The sequence below is a fragment of the Lissotriton helveticus genome, chromosome 10 (assembly GCF_964261635.1).
Source record: "Lissotriton helveticus chromosome 10, aLisHel1.1, whole genome shotgun sequence".
Classification (NCBI taxonomy): Eukaryota; Metazoa; Chordata; class Amphibia; order Caudata; family Salamandridae; genus Lissotriton; species Lissotriton helveticus.
The window spans coordinates 953,794,652-953,816,503 of record NC_136071.1 but is presented as its reverse complement, the minus strand read 5'-3'; the positions used below and the strand labels follow the sequence as shown (position 1 = coordinate 953,816,503).

At 43.7% G+C, this 21,852-nt stretch overlaps 1 protein-coding gene across 1 annotated transcript in view; it reads left to right on the top strand.

Moving 5' to 3' along the window:
• ZNF804B (zinc finger protein 804B) overlaps positions 1 to 21,852 on the top strand; it is a 1,016,963-nt gene that overhangs the window by 394,038 nt on the left and 601,073 nt on the right. Inside the window, exon 2 of the mRNA XM_078664401.1 lies at positions 3,776 to 3,805. Coding sequence (XP_078520527.1) covers positions 3,776 to 3,805 — 30 coding nt within the window. The remainder of the gene's footprint in view (positions 1 to 3,775; positions 3,806 to 21,852) is intronic.

Sequence of the window (21,852 nt, the reverse complement as noted above, 5' to 3'; positions counted from 1 at the left end):
TGGAATATTTTGCTTGTAAAATGTTACAAAGCAATTCCCATGTTAGCCTATGGAACAGATAGCCTTTCAGTAGGGAAAAATGAAATGGGCAATATTTCACTATTAGTATCTGTCCCACACTTCAGTACAAGCCCTGCCTTTCACATACACTGCACACTATCCATGGGGGTAACCAGGGCCTACCTTAGGGGTGCCTTAAATGTAAGGAAAGGAAAGGTTTGGGCCTGGCAAGTGGACGCACTTGCCAAGGCTACATGGCAGTTACAAACTGTGTGCACAGACACTACAGTGGTAATCTGAGACACATTTACAGGGCTACCTATGTGGGTGGCACATACAAGTGCTGCAAGCTCACTAGTAGCCTTTGATTTACAGGCCCTGACACACACTGTACACTTTACTAGGGACTTACCAGTAAATCAAATATACCAATCATGGATAACCAATAATTGAGACTGAGTATTTATTACCAGCTCCCGGCTACTTTTCACACTGCTATACCATTATCTTAACACATTGTTTGTGACTTTTCACACAGGTTAAATCACGTACCTCGAAATGAAACAAGTGGTGCGATAAGTTGTATCTTTCCAGTTTTTCATTTACATTTCTCATTTGTATTATATTTTTGTCATCACACACAACACTATACTTTCTAGGTCCTGAGGAAGGCTATACACTCTGTAGGTCACAAATAGCTGAAACATGTAGACCCACCCTCTAAACTACACAGTAGCAGTTTATTTTTTCCCAAACTGCCTTAGCATTGTTTTTAACCCTGACACTAAGAGATCTATAATAAAACGTTTTAAAATCACTTTTTCTATTCTTTTGCACTGCGCCCGTCACTGAATTATACACCACAGTTCATCATCTTTTGGATTTTAGTACATCCTAGGAGATCTTGCAAAACCTCCCTGTGCTCCTCCCTCACAATGAGGGAGGTTATAACCCTCGGCTGTACTAGGGGTTACAGCCGGGAGGAGATCCCAGATGATGAGGCATGTCACCTTTGGTGAGTGATGTGATTCCGTTTCCCTATTTGGGTTGCCCACATTGTATTGTATTGTATTTTGCACTTATAAAGCGCGCTGTAACCTTACGGGCATCCTGGCGCGGAGACACAGTAAAAAGAGTTAACGACGCAGCTGCCGAACTGACTGGCCAGCTGGTTACACTCTGGGAAAGAGTCAGGTCTTGACTTTCTTTCGGAACAGCAGCAGATCCTGTATTTGCCTCAATTCCGGGGGGAGGCTATTCCATAAGCTAGCTGCTGCTACGCCGAATGCTCGTCCTCCCATTGTAGATCTCTTAATCCTCGGAATAATTGCCCGATTAGCTGCTGAAGAATGCAAACTACGTGCAGGTACATACCATCCAAACCAAGCCTGAAGCGATTTGGGTCCAAGTCCGTGAAGCGCTCTAAAGGCAATGCACAAGGACTTGAACAATATCGTTTGTCTCACCGGGAGCCAATGCAGCTCGGCCAAGGCCTGAGATGTAGAATACCCGCGAGTTCTCATAAGAACAAGTTTTGCTGGTGCTGTCTGGATACTCTGGTGCCGTGGGATCAAATAACTCGGGGACTCCAGTAGCAAAGCATTACAATAATCCAGGCGGCTAAGAACAACACTTCTAACCACTATACCTCTGATCTGGGACGGCAATAGTGGTAGTACCTTACGGAGTCCTCTGATAAGCATGTAACAGTACCTGTCTTCTTTATTTACATGCGATTCCAGGAAAAGCTTCTCATTGAAGTGAACAACCAGATTGCGTACCAAGCTCACAGGAACCAGAAGTGTGTCTGTAGGAATGGGCCAGAATTCTGATGGCAAGACTTTCGGCACTCTGCCCACCCCACAGTACAAAATCTCCGTCTTGTCACTATTGAATTGCAGAGCATTGTTTCTCAACCAAGACACCATTTCACGCATACACTTATGGAATGTTTCTTGGGAGTCTGCATGGTCACCGTCCAAGGACACAATCAATTGAGTGTCGTCAGAATAATTAACCACACTTATATTATTGGCTTTAAAAACATCCAGCAATGGCCGCATATAGACATTGAATACGATGGGACTGATTGAGGACCCCTGAGGGACCCGATGCTTACTGACAAAAAAATCTGATTGAAAAGGGGGCAGAGCGACGGCCTGTCGTCTACCTGCCAGATAAGAATGAAACCATCGCAGAGCCACGTTTGTCACCCCCACTTCTTCCAGTCTTGCCAGTAAGACAGCACGGCTCACTGTATCGAATGCGGCGGACAGGTCCAACAGAATCAATGTCGCTGTCTCAGTCCCGTGGCCTGGCCAGAAGCCAAATTGATCTTCCCCTAGCTTATTATTACCTTCCAAAAAGCCAGAGCGAGCTCGGCTCAACCTGTGCTCCACTATCTTTACAGGAAACGGTAAAAGGGAAATTTTCTATAATTCCCAAGACAGCCAGGGTCCAATGAGGGTTCTTTAAGCAGGGGGGTTACTATTGCCCCCTTCCATCACGATGGAACCACCCCACTGCTGAGTGATTGATTACACAGCTGGTGAAGCAATGGGAAGATCTCAGAGCCCAGCTCTTTCCAAATTTTTTGGGGGGTGGTATCCAGCGCAGAGCCAGAAGAGACCCCCATTGCCACCCTGACAAACTCATCCTCCGTAGGCAGATCCCAGCAGTTAAGGGTAATCCCTTGCCTCCTTGGCTCCAGCCCAACATTCCCAACTCCCATTAAGTTAGCTGGTCCTGTTTTCCCCCTTTCACATAAGGGCTTCACTTAAGCTTGTTTAGATACTGGTGAGCAGCGGAGGATGCCGTTGGGCACCAAGTAATGCCGCAGACCTTTAGACAATTTAGTGTGTTTCATAACAAATAATCGTCACAATTTACGCAGAGAGGCGATGCACTTTAGCACTGATCAGCAGTGGTAAAGTGCCCAGAATCCTATAGCCAATGAAAACAGGGTCTGAAAAATAGGAGGCAAAGGCAAAATGTTTGGGAGTAAACTTGTCAAAAGTGCCAGGTCTAACAATTTACACCTCGAAGTTGTATGCCATTACTGTGTACAGTTAGGAGGGTGTAAATCCCATTCATGGGAAGTGAGTGCGATTAGACTTGCAAGTTAGTGAACACTCACAAACGTCTCGTTTTGTGAGCGTTCATAAATCACTACTGTGCTCTGACCAGTCAGGAAATGTAGTGATTTTCTACAGAAAAGTGTTCAAGTAAATTCCTTTTCAGGGTGGGACCAGAAACAGAACACCCTTAAACTTACTGGGGTTTCCTGTAAGTGCTCCATCTGTTACACCGCTTAAACCACTCGATTTTCCCAATAAGCAATGGTACTTTGCTTGCAGTTTTCTATTGGGAAAGTACAAATGCCAGTAAAAATCACAAGAGTTTCCAGGAGTACGCCTGAAGACCTGCAAATGGTGCAAAAAAAGTGTTACAGCACACTACAACATAGGATTAAATGTGCACCTGTACTTCTGTACTTTTATTTACTAATTACACCCAAAGTCTTAAGCAGTTAACAGCTGTTAGACACTTTTAGGCTGATGTGTGCATGCTGTAAAATTTAAGGACCTGCAGTGTCTCCTGCACTTGAATTAATGATGGATGGGTTGCTGTGTTTTTGACGTATTATGTCTGCCCTTCCTCACTGTACCAACATTAGGCAGTAAAACGACTGTAATCTATTTCAACTCCAGACTTCTAAATATACACTGGTAATCTTTAACTTCATGTCACTCAAATGCTTCCTTTTCTCTTTTAGAGCTCAAAAGGATGTGTTCCCAGCCTCCAGGTAAGCATTTTAAAGCTTGTCCTTGTTTTACTTACCGTTATGCTATATTAACCTTCAATGTTCAAACCCCTACTAGATTGATTAGAATTAATATTGCATGTTTTCTTTGTCCTTGCATTTGACTAGAATATAATATATTTGATGCCTTGCTGGATCACTCACTCCATACATATATAATAGTATGTATACATGATATATTATGTTTGTTTCCATATCCATTCATGAAGTCTGCGAGACCAGGTTGGTTCATAAATTCAATGCATTTGGAATGTTTTATTTTATTTGGCATTAGAAAGTGTTCCAACTCAAAATACAGACAGATATGAAAACAAAACAAGGTAAGCTAGGTCTGTGGAATGAATACACATAAGTTACTTTAAACCCATTTTATGCCAACTGGGAAATTGCCTGAAGGTACATGCAGGTGCACATTTTCGAAAGTAGTCCATGAATATGAAAGTATCTTCACGTTTAAATCAGACTTGTTTGCCAATGTCATTCCTGATTTAGAAGATTTGATGTTTTTTCTTGCTATCATAAGGTAGCTGGAAATAGGAAATAAGGTGTTATGCTACAGATCAGGAGCAATCAGGGCAATGCAACATTAATGTTTTCAACTTGTTCTGCTGATGTAGTTGTTGATTTTTTTAGGTGTTTTCGCTCTATAGTAAGATGATTACTATGGGTGTGATGGTTTGGTAGCTGGCATTCAGTATTCACAGCTCGATGGATAACATATTTTAAAGATTTTTGGGTGTTTTTTGTCATGCAGCAAATTTTCATTGTTGTTCTGTATATTCTTCTCACTATGGTCCGGGTAATTGGTTATCGACTTAAAGGGGTAATCAACCAGATTGTGTAGTGATCACAAAATGACCACATCGCAAAACATTTAGTTGACCTATGGCCATATGTATCAACATTCCGTTTTGCGATTCCTAAATAGCGATTTTTAAGGAATCGCTATTTAGAAATCGCAAAATGGTATGTATGTAGGAAATCGCTTCTTTTTAGCGATTCCTTAAAATTCCTTAATTGCGATTAGCAAATTGCTAATCGCAATTAAGGAATAATTTCCCATTCATTTCTATGGGCCAGGAGGCCCGTAGGAATGAAGGGGAAATTTGCGAATCGCAATTTGCTAATCGCAAATTGTGAATATTTTCAAGGGTGCAGGGGTGTCTCAAGAACACCCTGCTGCACCCCTGAAAATGACATGTGTGCGCATATGGCGCACATACATGCCCTAAGGGCATGTATGAGCGTCACATGGCACCTTTTGATTTAAAAAGAAATGCTTTTTTAAAAGAATTCGCAACTTACCACCAACTAGAAGTTGGTGGTAATTTGCGATTTCTTAATGGCATTTTGGAATGTTTTTTTCCTTGCTACATTGCATTTAAGGAATCGCAAAATTTGCAATTCCTTAAATGCAATCACAAAATAAGGAATGGCAAATTTAGCGATTCCTTATTTTGCACCAAAAATGTTTCATACATACCATTTAGCGAAAATGGGTTCGCAAACGCTGGAATTCTGCGAATTTCGGCGTTTGCGAAACTATTTTGCCTTGATACATATGGCCCCTAGTAAATACTGCAAACAAACTCCTATGCTACCAATACAAAAATGTCTACTTGGTCTGGCAAACTGTGTACATTTAAGAAGTTTGGATGCACACAGGTTGAACTTGTTTATCTTCTTTTGGACATATCATATGACCTAACATCACCTTGCCATGATGTCAGCATGCCAAAATTGATGCTAACAATGTCTTTTCAGGGGCAAAGACTTTTCTCTTGAGCTTCTAGTTGTCTAAGATGTATAATGAACTAATCACATTTCTAGTGGGAGTGCCGGCTCACGGGTACTGTTAAAACTAATTATAAACACCATAACATTTGACTTGATTTGGATGCTGGGGGGAGCGGGTTACTCCACCGCAAATGTGATGATGTGACGAATATCCCATCTGCCCAATTTCTAGTTTATTAAATGATGTGACACTTGTAATACGTTGGAAGAGATAACCCTCGCGTTAGTGACGGAATACCTGTCCGCCAACACTGAATCCTGTCAGAAGTGAGTAATGGGGAAAGGAAAATAGATAATAATTACTATACATGGTGAGAAGTGAATAATCTCTGGACAGTGATGATGGGACTATTGCTCAGGTGTAAGGAACATTTATTAACAACCCAGGATGCTAAGAGGGTGAGGAGTGAATCCAATGAGATCCACCAGGTTAGATTCAGGTTCCAGTTAGAAAGTGATCTTTGCAGAGAATGTCACGATCTACTCGTTTAATATAGTCACTGTGATTATTATTTGCATTAGTATGCGAGTATGCTGGCGGTGGTGCTGTTAGATTAATTTGATCGGCAAACCATTTCAGATATGCTTATCTGGCAACTTTACATGTTGTTGATATACAAGCATGCTGATAAACTAGACAAGCAGCAGCTCATTGGCTGATTGCTACGATGCAGTGTTGAGTTAAAATCACACCACATATGATACCACGTATTGTAGTTTTAAGTACATTCTCCCTTTCGATGTACCATTGAATTGCCACCTCCAGGATGATGGATTGCTACTGATCTATTTCGGTAACCACTACATGGCAGATGAGCCTAACAAGACTGGCACTTGTCAACCGGAACTTTATTACGAATACTATATTCTTCAGAGGTGCCATGTTTATAAATCAACCTCTTGTGCAGGGCAAGTCTGCCTGGAGCTTATTTGTGATGCCATGTGACCTCCTTTTGCACTGGCTATTGTACTACAAGACCTAATGTGTGGCTTGCATGTCCTCGTATTATGCTTGGACCTAGCTTACGCACCTACATGACTATTTTCCATTCCTTCGTAGGCTCTCCTGACCTTGTTTGTAGTGTGAAGAAGTGGAGGAGTGGATCGTGAAGTAGGCACAAATTATCAACATCAGTAGATCTCAGTGAGAACAACAGCAGGTCACTACTGCATTGTCTTTCATACTCCTCTGTATGATGTAGCCTGCAAATCACCCCTACTCAGCCCTAAGAGTAAAAAGGTAGCAATGAATGCAACCCAACATTGCTAGCTAATTGGCAGTTTATAATGCTGCTTTTTCTGGCCAGCAAATTAAGTGTGTTACTGGTTTCTCCAGCAGCACACTATCTAAGCAAAAGTCCCATTACTGTAAGAAGCAATTCTACGCCTAATGTGCACCAACAGTAAGCTATCCTGAACATAAAGCACATCTTTAATACAATAAAGTGATTTTACCATAATGCTGTGCAGACAGGAGGAAGGGGCTGCTGTTCCTGGTAATGGCCTAGCACGGTTGCCTTAGTACAAACACGGACAAAAGAGTTCTCATCTTTCTAGTAGAAGCTCCTGGATAATCCTCAGTCAGGCCGAAGTGAGACATTTGGAAAAAGTCTCCTCAAGAGGCAGATTAACATACAGTGGCTCTTTATAACCACACTCGCCTAAACTGGGAAGGCCGCCGTCTGGTGCTGTGCATTGCCTTTGGCTGCTACATGAATGCTCTGCACCATTGCATTGCCTCTTGCTAAGGACTGCCTTGTAAACAGTACTTGACCAATTCGATTTCGGATCATGAACCAATCAAGAGGGAGAACATAACGTGCACTTTCATTACTAGATTAGTGATCTAACACACTGGTCTGTATACAGTGTATGCCTCCTTAGTCTGGAAAACAAATAAAAGCAGAAAACATGGCACCTAAGAAGACAACAACGCTTCTCTCCACCCCAACATAAATGTCTTATGCTACTGAATAAAAGTGGCAAGAAGACAGGAACCAAACTTGTTAAAAATGTGTAAATTAGTTCTAATGTGTTTATGTGCAGATGACTGAATGTTGTCAAGACATGCTCATTTTTGGGGCTGAGGAAAGTTTACAGATCTCTCCACCCTGTGGTCATTCAAAAACTTGGGGATGGAAAGTCAAAACTTTAAGGGTCATGAGATCAGACAGACATAATTCATTAAGCATGTATCAATTACTGTGTATTTTCGTTGTGATGAAAGGGCCATAGAATATTGATGTGACTACTACTGTGATGCAATGGTGCAGGGTTGATATAATGCCTGCTGATTTGAGCAGCAATTCTTTTACTGTTGACTCTTGTTTTCAGTGTGATCAAACCACCATTGATGGGTGGGGAGGTTTGATCTCCACCTTCCAATTCACAGACAGAAGATCTGCTGGTGTATCCACCTCCCACTCCAGTGTCAATCATAAAAATACCTATCACTCCCATAACTTGTAGTAAACCAGCCCCCTCCATTTCAATTCACCCTCACTTATTTATACGTAACAAACGCCCACAATGAATGGACATTTTCAATACTCTCATCTCATCACATCAGTTGCAGTCCAAACAATTCACTACCTTTGCAATAAAAACGTCCAGTGCACACATTGGAACCAGACACATCATCGCCATGTAACTTCTGTCCTCGCCCCCAAAAGCATCCCAATATGATACAACCCTGATAACCTTTTGCACTGCCAGCAGTTCTCTGTACTGGATAATTCACATGCTGTGCTGCAATTTACACCACACATTGCATAACTTCACATATGAATCTACTGCACCGTCGCAACTGTGCAACTCAGAATCACAAAAATACTTGCTATTTATAATAATATACTTTATTAAGTATGCAATATTAATATATATATATATATATATATATATATATATATATATATATATATATATATATATATATATATATATATATATATATATATATATATATATTCAATGATCAATCCTTGCTTTATTAAACTGTTTTACCTGCTTCTATATTTTTTTAGTTTTATTCATGTATATGCTACAGTATAAAGCATGATTAATAAAATAGAATACACGTGTAAAATCTGTGAACATGTACTAAGCATCTTCCAAGCATTTAACTATTTCTTCAAAACAAGTATCCTTCGGATAATGACATTCATGTACAGAGCATGGCAGAATCCTGCCCGTTAGCACCACCACCTGGGATTGGGAATGGCAAGGAGAAACAAACCTCATCAGCCTGGGGCAAGGTTGTACTTTACTTTTCAGTTCCAATTCAGCACGTCACTGAAAAATAGCACATTTTCTGCCTTGTCATTGTTGATTAGTTGTGTGTAGAACATCTTCCTTTTTTAATGTTGAAGTGGAAATAAAAATATTTCTCCTGGCAAATTTGAGAGTAGTAAACAAGAAAAGTGTTGTGTGTCCAGTGGATGAAGTAATACAAATATAGTAATAAAAAAGGAAAACAATCTAATAAGCCAATACATATTATCTCAAACATCAATTTTAAATTGTGATGAGGATTAATAATTAGATGAATATTTCAATAAATAGTTGGAGAGCATCACATGTTTCCCTTGTTTAACGGGTTGGTTAATTAAGAATAGGCATGCGAATATTTCCGTTTTGTTTAGGGCCATTAATTTAATTTGTGGTTGTGACTCATTTGTTTCTCATATTTTGTTTCTGATTGATTCAATACAGAACTGTTCTGATAAAATTTGGAATCTGTGTAAAGCAAGTACTTGATTTTGTCAAATGGAAAGCCATTGAGAAAGAGCAGTGAATAGAGTGTGCACCGCCAGAACTGGTTCACCTTTCCTAGCATGATGTTCTCCAACACCTCTAAACCTGCACACTTTGCCGGTAGCTGCCTTGCAATCTAACAAGACCCTTCATGATTCCTGACTTGAAACTGCTTAGCAAAGACTTTAGTAATTAGGGACTTGCATACTTGGTGCATTCTTTGTAGAATACAGTAAAAAAAAATGTTTGATAGAAACCTATAGCAGTGTGTGCTTTCGTAACCCACAGGGTTTCAAGCCATTGGCATTTAGGTTGCTTATTATTTGAACTGTATTTAAGTCTCGCAAAATTCAATATCTATCTATCTATCTATCTATCTATCTATCTATCTATCTATCTATCTATCTATCTATCTATCTATCTATCTATCTATCTATCTATCTATCTATCTATCTATCTATCTATCTATCTATCTATCTATCTACCTATCTATCTATCTATCTATCTATCTATCTATCTATCTATCTATCTATCTATCCACCTCCCTCACTCTCTACCTTCTGCCTGCATAAAGTGCTTGCATATTCTCAGGGAGCACTTCTACGTATTTGCCATGCTTTAGTCAATTAAAGGAATGCCTGCCATTACCCGAATGGTGCATATTTTGTGCCGTGTGGTCTGAATTCCAACAGGGCGTTAGGTTACTGCTTAAGCCTCAGATAGGGGAGACAAGTAACTGCCACACAGTATGCAGGTCTTGGCTGGAAGTCAAGCGACTTCCGCCTGTTTATTTTATACTCTGTCCACGCCTGGCCAGAGAGTGGTAGAATGTGTGTTAGCCCATCAGGGCTAAAGGTCTGGGGGTCGAAGCCCTCTCAGGAATCTAGACCGCTACATCCCATCCCAAGTCAGTGTTCAAACATAATAAACAAAATCAACACATAACGTCTGTGAGTCATTGTCTCGCTCTTTGGTTGGGACTCAGGTCGTATCTTTGGTGACAATTTAGTCGAGTCATCTGGATGTCGCTTTGTGATGACAAGCTGGGGGTCACATTTGTCTTGGCCTCTGTTGCTACGGGTGACTGTGTGCTAGGCTCGTTCTGGCTTGTTCATCAGCTGGAAGAGGTACCAGGTATTCCGCTGTTGTTTCACCATTTACTGCTTGGCTGGAATGCAGTTGTTTTGAGCCAGAGTCCTGCACTTGTTTGAACCAGGATATATTGCGGGTGATGACTTCATTACCTTTTTGAGCTGTGATGACGGTTCCATTGATCTTCAACACGGTCAATTTCCCAGGGTCATATGCTGTGCGGAACTTTCCTCCGCTGCGGCGGTTCCTTACCAATACTGTGCATCCGGCACAATAATTCTGGTCTTGGCTCTCCTTTTCTTATTGGCCCGCTTGTTTGTCGTTGCTCTTCCTGCTTGAGTGTTGCCGGGGGTCATATGGTTCTGGAGTCCATCCATCGGCAGCTTGTATGGTGTCCGGTCGGGCCCAGCTGGCATCAGGGACCAGGAAAATCTTTGTGTCGTGCAGTGTGGAGTGCTGCGGTATTTGCGCACAAACTTGTGCAGTGCCACTTCCAGATCAGCCTGCTCGGAAACTGCAATTCACAGGACCTTATTGAGGGTCCCCATGAAGCGCTCTGCTTCCCCATTGGCTTGTGGCTCATTGGCTTGGGGGGTGATGCGGTGGTGATGCACCCACAGCCGTACAAGTATTCTCTTGAACTCTGTCCCCTGGAATGGGGCCCCATTATCCGTCTTGAGCTAGACCGAAGACCGTGAATGTATTTTTCAGCACTGTTTGTAGGTCAGCCAAAGATGTTGACACAATTACCTTGACAACAGGATACTTAGTGAAGGCGTCAATCACTACTGCAGTTACCCGGCCATCTGGGAAGCTCCTGAAATCCAGGCGTATACGTAACCACTGGGACGTGGCTGGATCTTCTGTTATCACTGGAGCAGGGCACTGTTGGCTGCTGGTGAGCTGGCAGGCCTGCAGTTCCTTACTAATGTGCTGACAGAGGCTTCAAGTACCTTTTTCCTCATAGGAGATTTCATCCGCGTAGTCCCTTGATGTCCTTCTTGGGCCAGGGAAGTGGCTAGTTCATGCAGACTTGCCGGAATGACTAGTTGAGAGCCTCTCAGTATCACTCCATCTTCTGCAGTGCTCAACTCGTCCTGCACTTTCCAGAATTTTCCTAGCCAGTCTCGGTCTGTTGTGTTCCACCCATGTGCTCCCTGCAGAAAGTCTTCCCAAGATCCTTTCTGGAGCGACTGCATTAGTTGCAGGAGCACTGCGTCGGTGCTGATCTCTTTCTTGATCCCATCGAGAGTCAGAGCTCGTGGACAGGCCCATTGAGACACCATGTCGACATATTCTTCTGTCTTGAGCTCTTGGTCGCCACCATTTGCTGCTGCTTCTTGCGGGTGTCGTGATAAAGTCTGTTGGGTTTTTTGCTCCAGGGCGGTATACCACCTCCATGCGATAGTGCTGCAACTGTATTGCCCAGTGCTCAATCCGCGGCTGGGGATGCGGTTTGTGCCTCTGAACAGTGGGACCAGTAGATGGTGGTCCGTTACCACTAGGAAGGGATGCCTGCTGACGTATAAGCGGAACTGATGGCAAGCTCACTTGATTGCTAGCACTTCCCTTTCGATCTGGGAATACCGAGCTTCGGTTGCTGTGAGAGCCTTGCTTGCAAATGCATTTTCCTGGTTCCATTTCTTGAGTCAGGAGTGCTCGGAGTCCTACTGGGCTGGCATCCACTAGTAGTTCTGTCATCCGTGTATAGTCAAAATTCGCCATGGTGGTTTTTCCAAGGAGCGCTGTATTGATCTTTTGGAAGGCGTCCTCTTCTTCCACTTACAGGCTGCGTCCTTCGTCAGAGCGTGTAGCGGCTCTGCTAATGTGGCTAATTTCGGTATGAACCGCCTGCAGTAGGTGGCCATCCCAAGGAAGCTTCGAACCTCTGACACGGTCGTCGGGGCAGGGGCTTGTAGGATGGCTTGCGGTTTCTTCGGGTCTACTCTGACCCTGTCCTGGCTGAATACGTATCCGAAAAAGTCGATGGAGTCCTGGAAGAACGAACACTTCTCCCGGTGAAGGGTGACTGTGTTCGGCCAGATGTTGGAGCGTGGCCCTGAGGTGGCGACTGTGTTCTTCCATGGTTGCCGAGTGTATTAGAATGGCATAACAGACATTTAGCACTCCCTGAAGCCCCTATAGTAGTTCCCAGATGGTATTCTGGAATATCTCTGCTGCTGATGAGATCCCGAAGTTCAGTCTTCTGTAGCGATGCAACCCTTAATGGGTCGAGAGGGTCATGATATACCTGCTCACCTCGGCTAGCCTCAACTGATGGTATACTGCATTGAGGTCGAGCTTGGAGAACTAACGGGCTCAGGATATCATCAACGGTTGGAGTTAAGTGCTTTTCATGTTCGATCGCCTGGTTGGGCAGGAGCCTGTCGATGCAGAGTCGAATTGTAATTTTGTTTTAGGTTTCTCAGTGATTACCATAGGTGATAACCAGGGCTTTGGCCCGGTGACCTTCTCAATGACTCCTAGTTGTGTGAGGTGTTGAAGTTCTTTCTCAATGAGAGGCCTGGGATGGAATGGTATTCGACTATATCTCAAAGCTACTGGCTTCACTGCCTTGTCAATGTGTAATATGATCAGGACCTTCTTTATACACTTAGTCCCTCGAAGAGTTGTGGGAAGAGTTCTAGGTGGTCCTTCGTCTGTAGGTCTTTGACTGCATTGGCAAATGTGACCAGACTGAGATCCTCAGCTGTGTGGCTCCCCACCAGGAGGTGGTGACCTTGTGGCCTTCTACTTTCACCTGGACTGTCATCTTCCCCTTGAGCGGCAGTGGTGTTTGGCTGCCATTCATGAGAATTCTTACACGCGACGGGGACAGCACTGGCTTTGGGTTAAGTAGTTTTTACTGCTGGCACCCCATCACATTAACGGATGCACCTGTGTCAATCAGTGCAGTGACCTGGGATCCAGCGATGTTGATGGTGCAAGTGAGTTGTGGGTGCCTCTTCTGTTTGAGGTCACTGGCGAATGAGATGAGTTAGCACTCGCCTTCCTCATCTGTTGATGAGTCTTCAAGATATTGTCTTGGTCGAACTGGTGTACGGGTCATCTTTGGGTTTTCAGATTCGTCAAGTGAGAGCCGTCTTACTGCATTTGACGGTAGACGCCATCCCCAGTTTCCTCGGTTTCTTGGGCCTCCTCTGCATGCCACTGCTAAGTGGTTGGGAGTACTGTACTTGGAACATGTTTGCCCTTGCGCCGGGCATTCTGCCTGTGGGTGTTCTTCCCTGATGCAGTATATGCATTATGATCTTTGCGTGCTTCTCCCTGGCCTCTGTCCACGGGTGCTGCTGCTTTGGGTATGAATTGCATCTCCCCTTTCTGTCTTGACCATGACTTGTTTCTCCACCTGTTGTGTTGAGGCGATGTCCATAGCCGTCGACCTGGCGTTGGACAGGTCATGCGACCTGGCCAGAATGATGATGTCTTCTAAGGTGATGCCGGGTTGGCAAAGGATTAGGGTCCAGAGGTTCTTGTGCTGGCACCCTTGGATTACTTCAGCCCCCACTTCTTTGTTCTGGTCATCATCCATACACCTACTCGCTAGCTTACACAGCCACGCGTTGAGCCGTCCATTAACTCCTCCTCTATCTGGCTTGCCTGTCGCAGTTTTAACCTCTCATAGTCTGGGTTAGGCTGGGGGTCAAAGTGCGTGTTCAGGGCAGTCACTGCAGCGGTGTAGTCATTGGGGGGGCCTGTGTTTGGTAGATGAGCGAGCGAACAACTTGTAAATTTCGTTGCCTGCAAAGTGTAACAGTAGGGACCTCTTTACTGCGCCATTTGTTTCCTGCGTCACCGTAAAGTGATTATCTAGCCAGCTGACCCAGAATATCCATCTGGGCAACGCTAAAACTGAGTCTATGAGCTCGCTAAACGGAGGCAGTGCATTAATCTGGGAGTATTGTGGTACTTGTTGCACTAGTGGGGGTCCAGGGTGCTGGACCTGTGGTGCTTGAAGTGGCACCGCATGTGCTCCATGTTCTGTCATCCTTCCACCAGCACGGCGTGCAGTTATTAAGGTGCGGTGCTGTTGCGGTACTTTGGGGTGTGCCGGGTGCTTGTCTTCTCACGCTGCTGAGTACGGTCTCTCTGTGGGCTGTCTTGCTTCGCTTTTGCTGTTTCTTTTTTCCCTTTTCCAGTTTTTTTTTCTATTCTCTTTCTTACGTCCATGCTTCTCCTTTAACCAATGCGCCTCTTATTTGTTGGCTGTGGGCGGTGGAATCAGCCGTGGGCTTGTGGAATGTCAGCCCTACTGCTGAGCAGCGGGCGAGTGAGCGTGATGCCGCTGGGGCTCCCACCTTGCCTGGATGTTCGCGGCCTGGGTCCTCCGCAGTTGCAGCCTTTCACACCAATGGGTCGTCGGGCACCAAACAGGTCTTCCGTGTGCTGATGGGGTGAGCGCTGTTGCGCAGGGATAATGGTTGCCCACCCTGGTGGCCAGTGTAACGGGGCATTAGGCTACTGCTTAGGCCTCCGATAGGGGAGACAAATAATTGCCACAGCCACACAGTATGCTGATCTGGCTGGCCTCGAACGACTTCCGTCCATTTATTTTATACTCTTTGGTCATGCCTGACCAGAGAGTGATACAATGTGTGTTAGCTCATCCGGGCTAAAGGGCTGGTAGCGAAGCCCTCTCGGCACTAGACCACTAAACGTATTATGGAAGGTGTCACACAACTACAGTTTCCCCTTTTGGTATACCGAAGTGCACAGGAGCACAAACAACTGGCACACATGTCACAGCGTTCTGGTGGCAGTTTCTATAATGCAGCTCCATAAATGTTTCTTGTGGACACACTTCACCAGTTAAAACCTTACATTATATCTGGCAAAAACAGACCAACGAATGTGGGGCAAAGTTGTAAAAATGTATGCTGTTCATTTCTCTTTCAATTTTTGTGGTCATTTCAGTCAGTGAAAAAACATCAATTCTGTGGTATTTCCCCCTTTTACAGAAGATATTAAAATACATTATGAAATAGTTCAGCAATTCTGCATCCCAGAATAACTGAAACCATTGTCTCAATAATTCCGGGTTTGGAATTTGAGATGCAGGGTTGTATCATAACCTGAAAAGAGGGCCTTATTCTCATAGCACCGCCAAAATTAGTAATGCATATTTTTTTTGAAAGAAAAATGTAAAACCCTATTTTATGTACATAACTTTGTGCCGTCATTAATCCCATTTGATATGAATCACTCATTCCTGCTCATGTAAGATTTAAAAATAAATACCTGAATATATATATTTATATATATATATACACACATACATACATATAATAATACGATAAATGGTCGTTTTGATTGGCATTTTATCACCTAAACAGTAGTTCTGTATTCAGTCAATCAGAACTTGAATAATGAAAATGCCCATCTCTTTCATTCTTTCTATCACCCTCTACTCGTCTCTTACACACTCTTTTTCTTGGTCTCTCTATTCCTTTATTTTTCTCTATCCCTCTTTCTCGCACTCTGTTTATTTTTCATTCACTCTTACTTTGTATTTTCGTCTCTTTGATTATTTGTCTCTTGCAGTTCATGTTTGCTCTCTCTTTCATCTTGCTCTGTCATTCAGTTCAATAATGCTTTATATTCTATTTGCAGATGTGGACAACGTTTTTCGGGTTTATACTATTAAATCATAGGCTCATTTGTGATTCTGTAGGTGGTGATTATGTGTCAGGGGCTGACAGGCGTTCTGCCATACTAATTCCTGATAAATAGATTCCCTTTCTTTACATTCTGACCCAAATGCAACCACTCTGTGACTTGTCCATATTTATGTTCCATGTATTTTGGTCAACAGTAGCTGTCATGTTACTGGGGTATCTGTAGAAAAGCAGAAAAAACGAGCAACTAAAATGTTTGCTTCATTGGAGATGGACCTTTCGCAATCCCTCTTCATTATTTTTGTGTGGCAGGTTCTCAAGGGAAATCTTAACCTTCTGCTACACATGACACCGCTTCTTAATATAATTTACTAAAAGGACGTGACCTTGGTACCCGGTGAAATAAGTCATTCCGGCTCCTTTTGAAATGACTGCTAATAAATTGCCATCCTAGATGCTTAGTTAGGAAGTAGGTTCTTGTAATCTCTTTTATTAGCAGAGATGTTTCATATACATTTCATCAGAAATACAGAACACAATTTAAACCTTACTTACAGAATTAAAAGGGTTTAGGTTAAAACATGTTATCTAGGCCATTGATTGTATTAATATGTGCTACATATCTATGATTCTAACATTTAAGTTGACTATCTGATGCATTAAAAATAACCATAGACACTATTCCGAGGGGTGGAGTTGGGGTGGGAGGGGAGCAGGGCCAGGGTTGACAGGGGCTTCTGGACACCAGTTGTGTTGGGTGAGGTTGTTTGGCCCTTGTAACTGGTAGTCCGTCCTACTATGGCCCTGAAAACTGGGCCAAGTACCTTTTCTGCAATTGACTCTCAGGGAAGTGAGGTCAAACAGTCATAGGCATCTGATCAATAATCAACCAACAGACACAGTAACTTTAATGTGCAGCCCTATGCTTGTCTTTTGGAAAAAGAAAGTATATTTGTTATTACACAGCAGTACTCAATCTTACACAGTTCAACCCAGCATACAGGGTGGATTCCCCAATCATGAGTCTGTTGTGGGAACTCCTCCCATTACTCCCCTCTCTCCCACCCAAAGACCCTAGAGGTAGCTGCCTCCAGGAAAACTGTTGTAGAAACATAAAAAGGGCCAGGCACACTTTGAAGCAGCTGCAGTTCACCCAGGTGCGTACAGCAAGAAAAATGCAACCCACCTCAGGCCTATGTGCAGATGTAGGTAGATTTTTTGGTTCTCATCAGGCACCACTGAGACAAGGAAGACACTCTTCAGTTGTTCCTGGTTTTCCTCAATAAGGCACTCTGTTTTCTGTGGGTGCTTCTCACCAAAGAAACATGGTGGGCAACTCCTTCTCAATGGTGTCTCCTCCTGCAGGGCCAGGAAGACTGCTTTTGTCTTTCATCAGTCAGGCAGGTAGGCTTGTAGGTACTAGGCAGACTCTCAGCTTCTCCAGCAGAACATGCAGAATTCAGATAATGTCCCCTCACCCTTAGGAGACTGGCTAACTAGCAGACTTTAGCCAGGGTCACACAACAATCATATACAGAGCACTCCCATCCTTGAGCATGAAGAATGAACTTGGAATGGATGTCTTTCAAGTATCCTTCACCAGCTGCTTCTCCAGACAAAGTCTTTGTGTAAAATTATGCCACTCGCAGCAGGCAACAAAAAGACTATTTTCAAACTGGAACATCCCCAACATGGGCACAATTAAATGTGAGGTATTGGAACCTGGATGTCATCAGCCTTCCGGAAACACCAATCAGAGACATACAAAAGGCCAGGCCTCCCCTAAAACTCCCTCACAATGAACAATGGAAACTGGGGTCTCATCTGTCACCCCTGTCATGAACCAAATGCCAGTTCTCAGGAAGAACTAATCAGCAGCCCTATGCTAACAAAGTCTTTATGGAATTTCTGAAGACAGCCATGTCTCCATCCTTCTCACCTCAGCGTCTCGATCTCCACCTTCCAGCCACAGGAAATCAGCCAATACATTTCCACTCTCTGGTGACATTGACCTCATCCCTTATCTTGTGCCACAGTAAACTAGGGGCATGCAAAATGTATCCCAAAGGTTTCAGTACTCACTTTTATAGAGTCCTACTACTACACATGTGCCGCACACAAACTACACTGATAAACACACTCGACAAACATATAAGATGTCAGCACAGGTTTTCAGATTTTACATAACAGTGGAACTTTACAAGGGCTTCTGTACCACACTCTCATTGAGACAGATAAATGGTCCGGCCAGCTATATGCGGACCCAAAACTTGATATGCTGCAAAGATTGCTTTATGTGCTAAACACAAGGCAGGGACAGTAGTTAATGATTGATGTTATGTTATGTTAAATAGTTTCTAAAGCGCTCGAATACCCTAAGGTGTTTTGGTGCTGGAATGGGAATGGGACCCTTGTAGATCACATAACTGGTCATGAAACATGTAGGAAAGAGCCCTTTTTGTAAGGTCGTTGCCCCCCAACATTTTGCTACAATGCAGATGATTGTCTCTAATAATGCACTGGAGTCTGCTGCCCGGACCCCAGTGCCAATGCTAGTGCTCTCTCTCTAAAACTCTTATGTGTAAATTGACATTCCCAATAGACTAGGACTTTACCCGCTTTTAAGTTCCTAGTATATGTTACCAGAGGTATCCAGGGAATGGGTTTTAAAGGGTTCCCCAGGGCCTGCAGCACTGTTTGTGCCATCCTGAGTGACCCAAGTAAACTACTAACAGCACACAAGATATTGCAGACTGCAAGATCAGTGCAACTGCTCAAACTCAACTCTACCCTTACCATGTGTGACAGAGTTGATGCACTATCTTTACTATAGATCGGTCGCCCCTAAGGAAGGACTCCTAAAGCCCAGGAGCCAGGATGCAGTATATTAGAGGTGTGGACACATAGGTGTAAGCTTATTTGTCCCTATAGTGCCCTTTACCATTTATATGTCCCTGTAGTGCCCTTACCATTAAGGACCCTTTAAGTGATAGACGGTACATAGGATAACATAGGCTGGCACCCGGGCAAACTCAACTTTGGCTGCTCCATTATGGTTTTGCCGAAATGTTGTGTTTGGTATCAAACAACATGCCTCCTCTCCCCTGACTCGAATCTTGTGTCAAGAGTAATTTGTCATTCACTCAGGTGCCTACCATAGAGGTTGTCTACATGGTTGCCCCAGCTTTTCTGTGCTCTATCCGGCAGCCAATGCTTTCTGCCACCAAGACAGGATTCTGTCCTCCTGCCAGGCAGTGTGATCACTCCCTGGAGTCAGGAACAAAGGCCTGGCAGGAATTAGGTCACAGCTACTCCCTCCTAGGAAGGCTATGAAGTGGCACATCAAGGCAGTGACCTTCAAAGGCTGCACCACTTCTGATGTGCATCAGGGCTGACACCCAGAGGAGGAAACAATCCTTCCCATGCCTCAAGCACATTTGCATCAAGGCAAGCAAGAAGTTAGGTAGACAAGGAGGTGTACATCTCCAGAGGGCTAGACTCACCTCCAGGGTGGGCAGCCCCGTCTTTCCACTGAATAAAATGCTTCTGTTATTTCTAAAAGTGGCATAATAGGGGGGTTCAGGGTCCAAAAGGTGACCCACACCCCTGGATGTGGTCATCTCAGGGGTGGGTTAGCCACTGGGGTAAGCAGCCCATTGACGATTTGCACTCACACCCCAACACCTCTAAATCTAGGATTTAAGGCCCACCCTTGACACCAAAAACTCAGTTCTGCACACCCTGCATCAAAGAGGACCAATGAAGAGACCTGTGTCTGTGACAACAGGACTTGCACAAAGCAAAAGAGGGATAGTTTGCACCTGTGGCAACACTCTTGGAACTACCTGATAGAGACTTTTCCGAGGGTAACTCTTCAATACCCATAACAGAGGTACTTCTGTGGAAGTCAGAAGCACCATGAGACTAACCTTGACAAGTGGCACTAGTCTCAAGCAAAATTCAGGTTACAACTCTGACCCAGGACTTATTGTTCATGTTGGTACGATGGAACACATGGTACTACAGTAAAGCATGACTGCTCTTTGTCCCACTACCAGGACTGAGGTAAGGAACTATTGATGTGTATCCAAGGGCCATCTTTGGGGTTTGTGTCAGTATTGCACTGTGAAGCCTAACAGGCATCACAACATAATACTATACCTTGTACCATTGGTGTTATAGCAGTGGGGATCCTGAACCTGTGTTTTACAATACCACATGGCCATAAGCGATGATACACAAGAGATCCACTTAATTGACTTTAGCATCAAAATAATGTTTTGGGAATTTTTCTCTTTTATTTCAATTGGTTTGTTAGGGCCCTGTGTAGACCCCCATTTCAATAGTCCATTTACAAGGCTTAGGTGACATTTTTTTTAAAAAGGTCCCAACTTCCAAGTAAACAGTTAGGCACAATTGAGGCTGGTCTAGGACTCAACATGTCATTCATCCCAGGACTGAGGGTCAGTAATCTGAGGATTTTTGCAAAGCAAGGGGCCTTTAGCTATAGGGTTGCAGCTAACTAGGAGGAACTTAAAAGAGAAGACTGAAGATTAGAGAGGGAGGGATATTCTTCAGACGAATACCCTGAAGAGCGTGGGGATGATGCCCTAGCCTAAAGTGACAATGGTGGGAAGAAGGTAAAGACCTCAACCTTCCACCATTTCCCAGATCCATTTAACCAGGGAGGAGTGGCAGGATTCACTCTGGTAGAGCCCCCAATGTGAAGGTGGTAGGAACCCTTGAGTAAGATCTTGACCTACTCTCCCTGAAGGAGCAAAAGCTTGAACTTGAGGTAAGGAGACTAGCCCTTGAATAAAGAAGGGTTAAGATGGGATTGAGGCCCAAAGATGGTGACAGCAATACTAACAGTACTAGGGAGAAGAAGGAATCCTTTGACCCTAAAATCCCCAAAGGGATTGTCCCCAAGTTTAGTGATAATAACATTGATAAGTGGTTTGTAGACTTTGAGAGGGCCTTTTAAAATGAGAAGGGTAGTTCGCCAACACTGGGGCTCCCTACTTTAGGAGTTATTCAGTAAAGGGCAGAGATAGACTGCTGACCCTTAATCAGGAGGTATATGATATGAAGGAGGCCTTGATAGAAAGATTTGGACTTACTACTAAGGAATACAGATTGAAGTTTAGGGACATCCATTAAGCTAAAAAACAAACATTGTTGGACTTTTGGGCTCTGAAGTCAAAGCACAAGAAGGCTGGCTAAATGGCAATGAGGTGGACAATTGTGATGGGTTGTATACTTTAAGTATGAAAGAGCACAATTTAACTAATTGTATCACAGATAAATTGCATCAGCATTTAATGGATTCCAAGTTGCCTTCTCCCAGATATCTGGAAAGAATAGCTGATGGCAAATGAGACAGACCAGGGTGTCCAGGAAGAACCCTAGTCTGAGTGACCACAAGAAGGGTACCCAGACTTCTTAGCAAAGAAAGGAAGTGATCAACAAACAGGATAAAAAGAAGTAGCTTTCTTAAGGCCCCCAAATTACTTCTCGGGAGGGTGGGCCCAGAGGCTTCTCCCAGACCAAAAGCAAAGGGTTTAAAGGTAAGAAATGGGATCCAGCAAAGGAGTCTGTGTTATATCATGACTCTCACCAGGCAGGTCAAAATAAAGGCTATGCATCATGCTCCAAAATGTTCGCCAGAGTGTGGACAATCATGGGATTGGATAGCATAGGATTGGTTATGGAGGTTAATTTAGTTTCCCTAGCTGTCTTACCTCCAGGCAC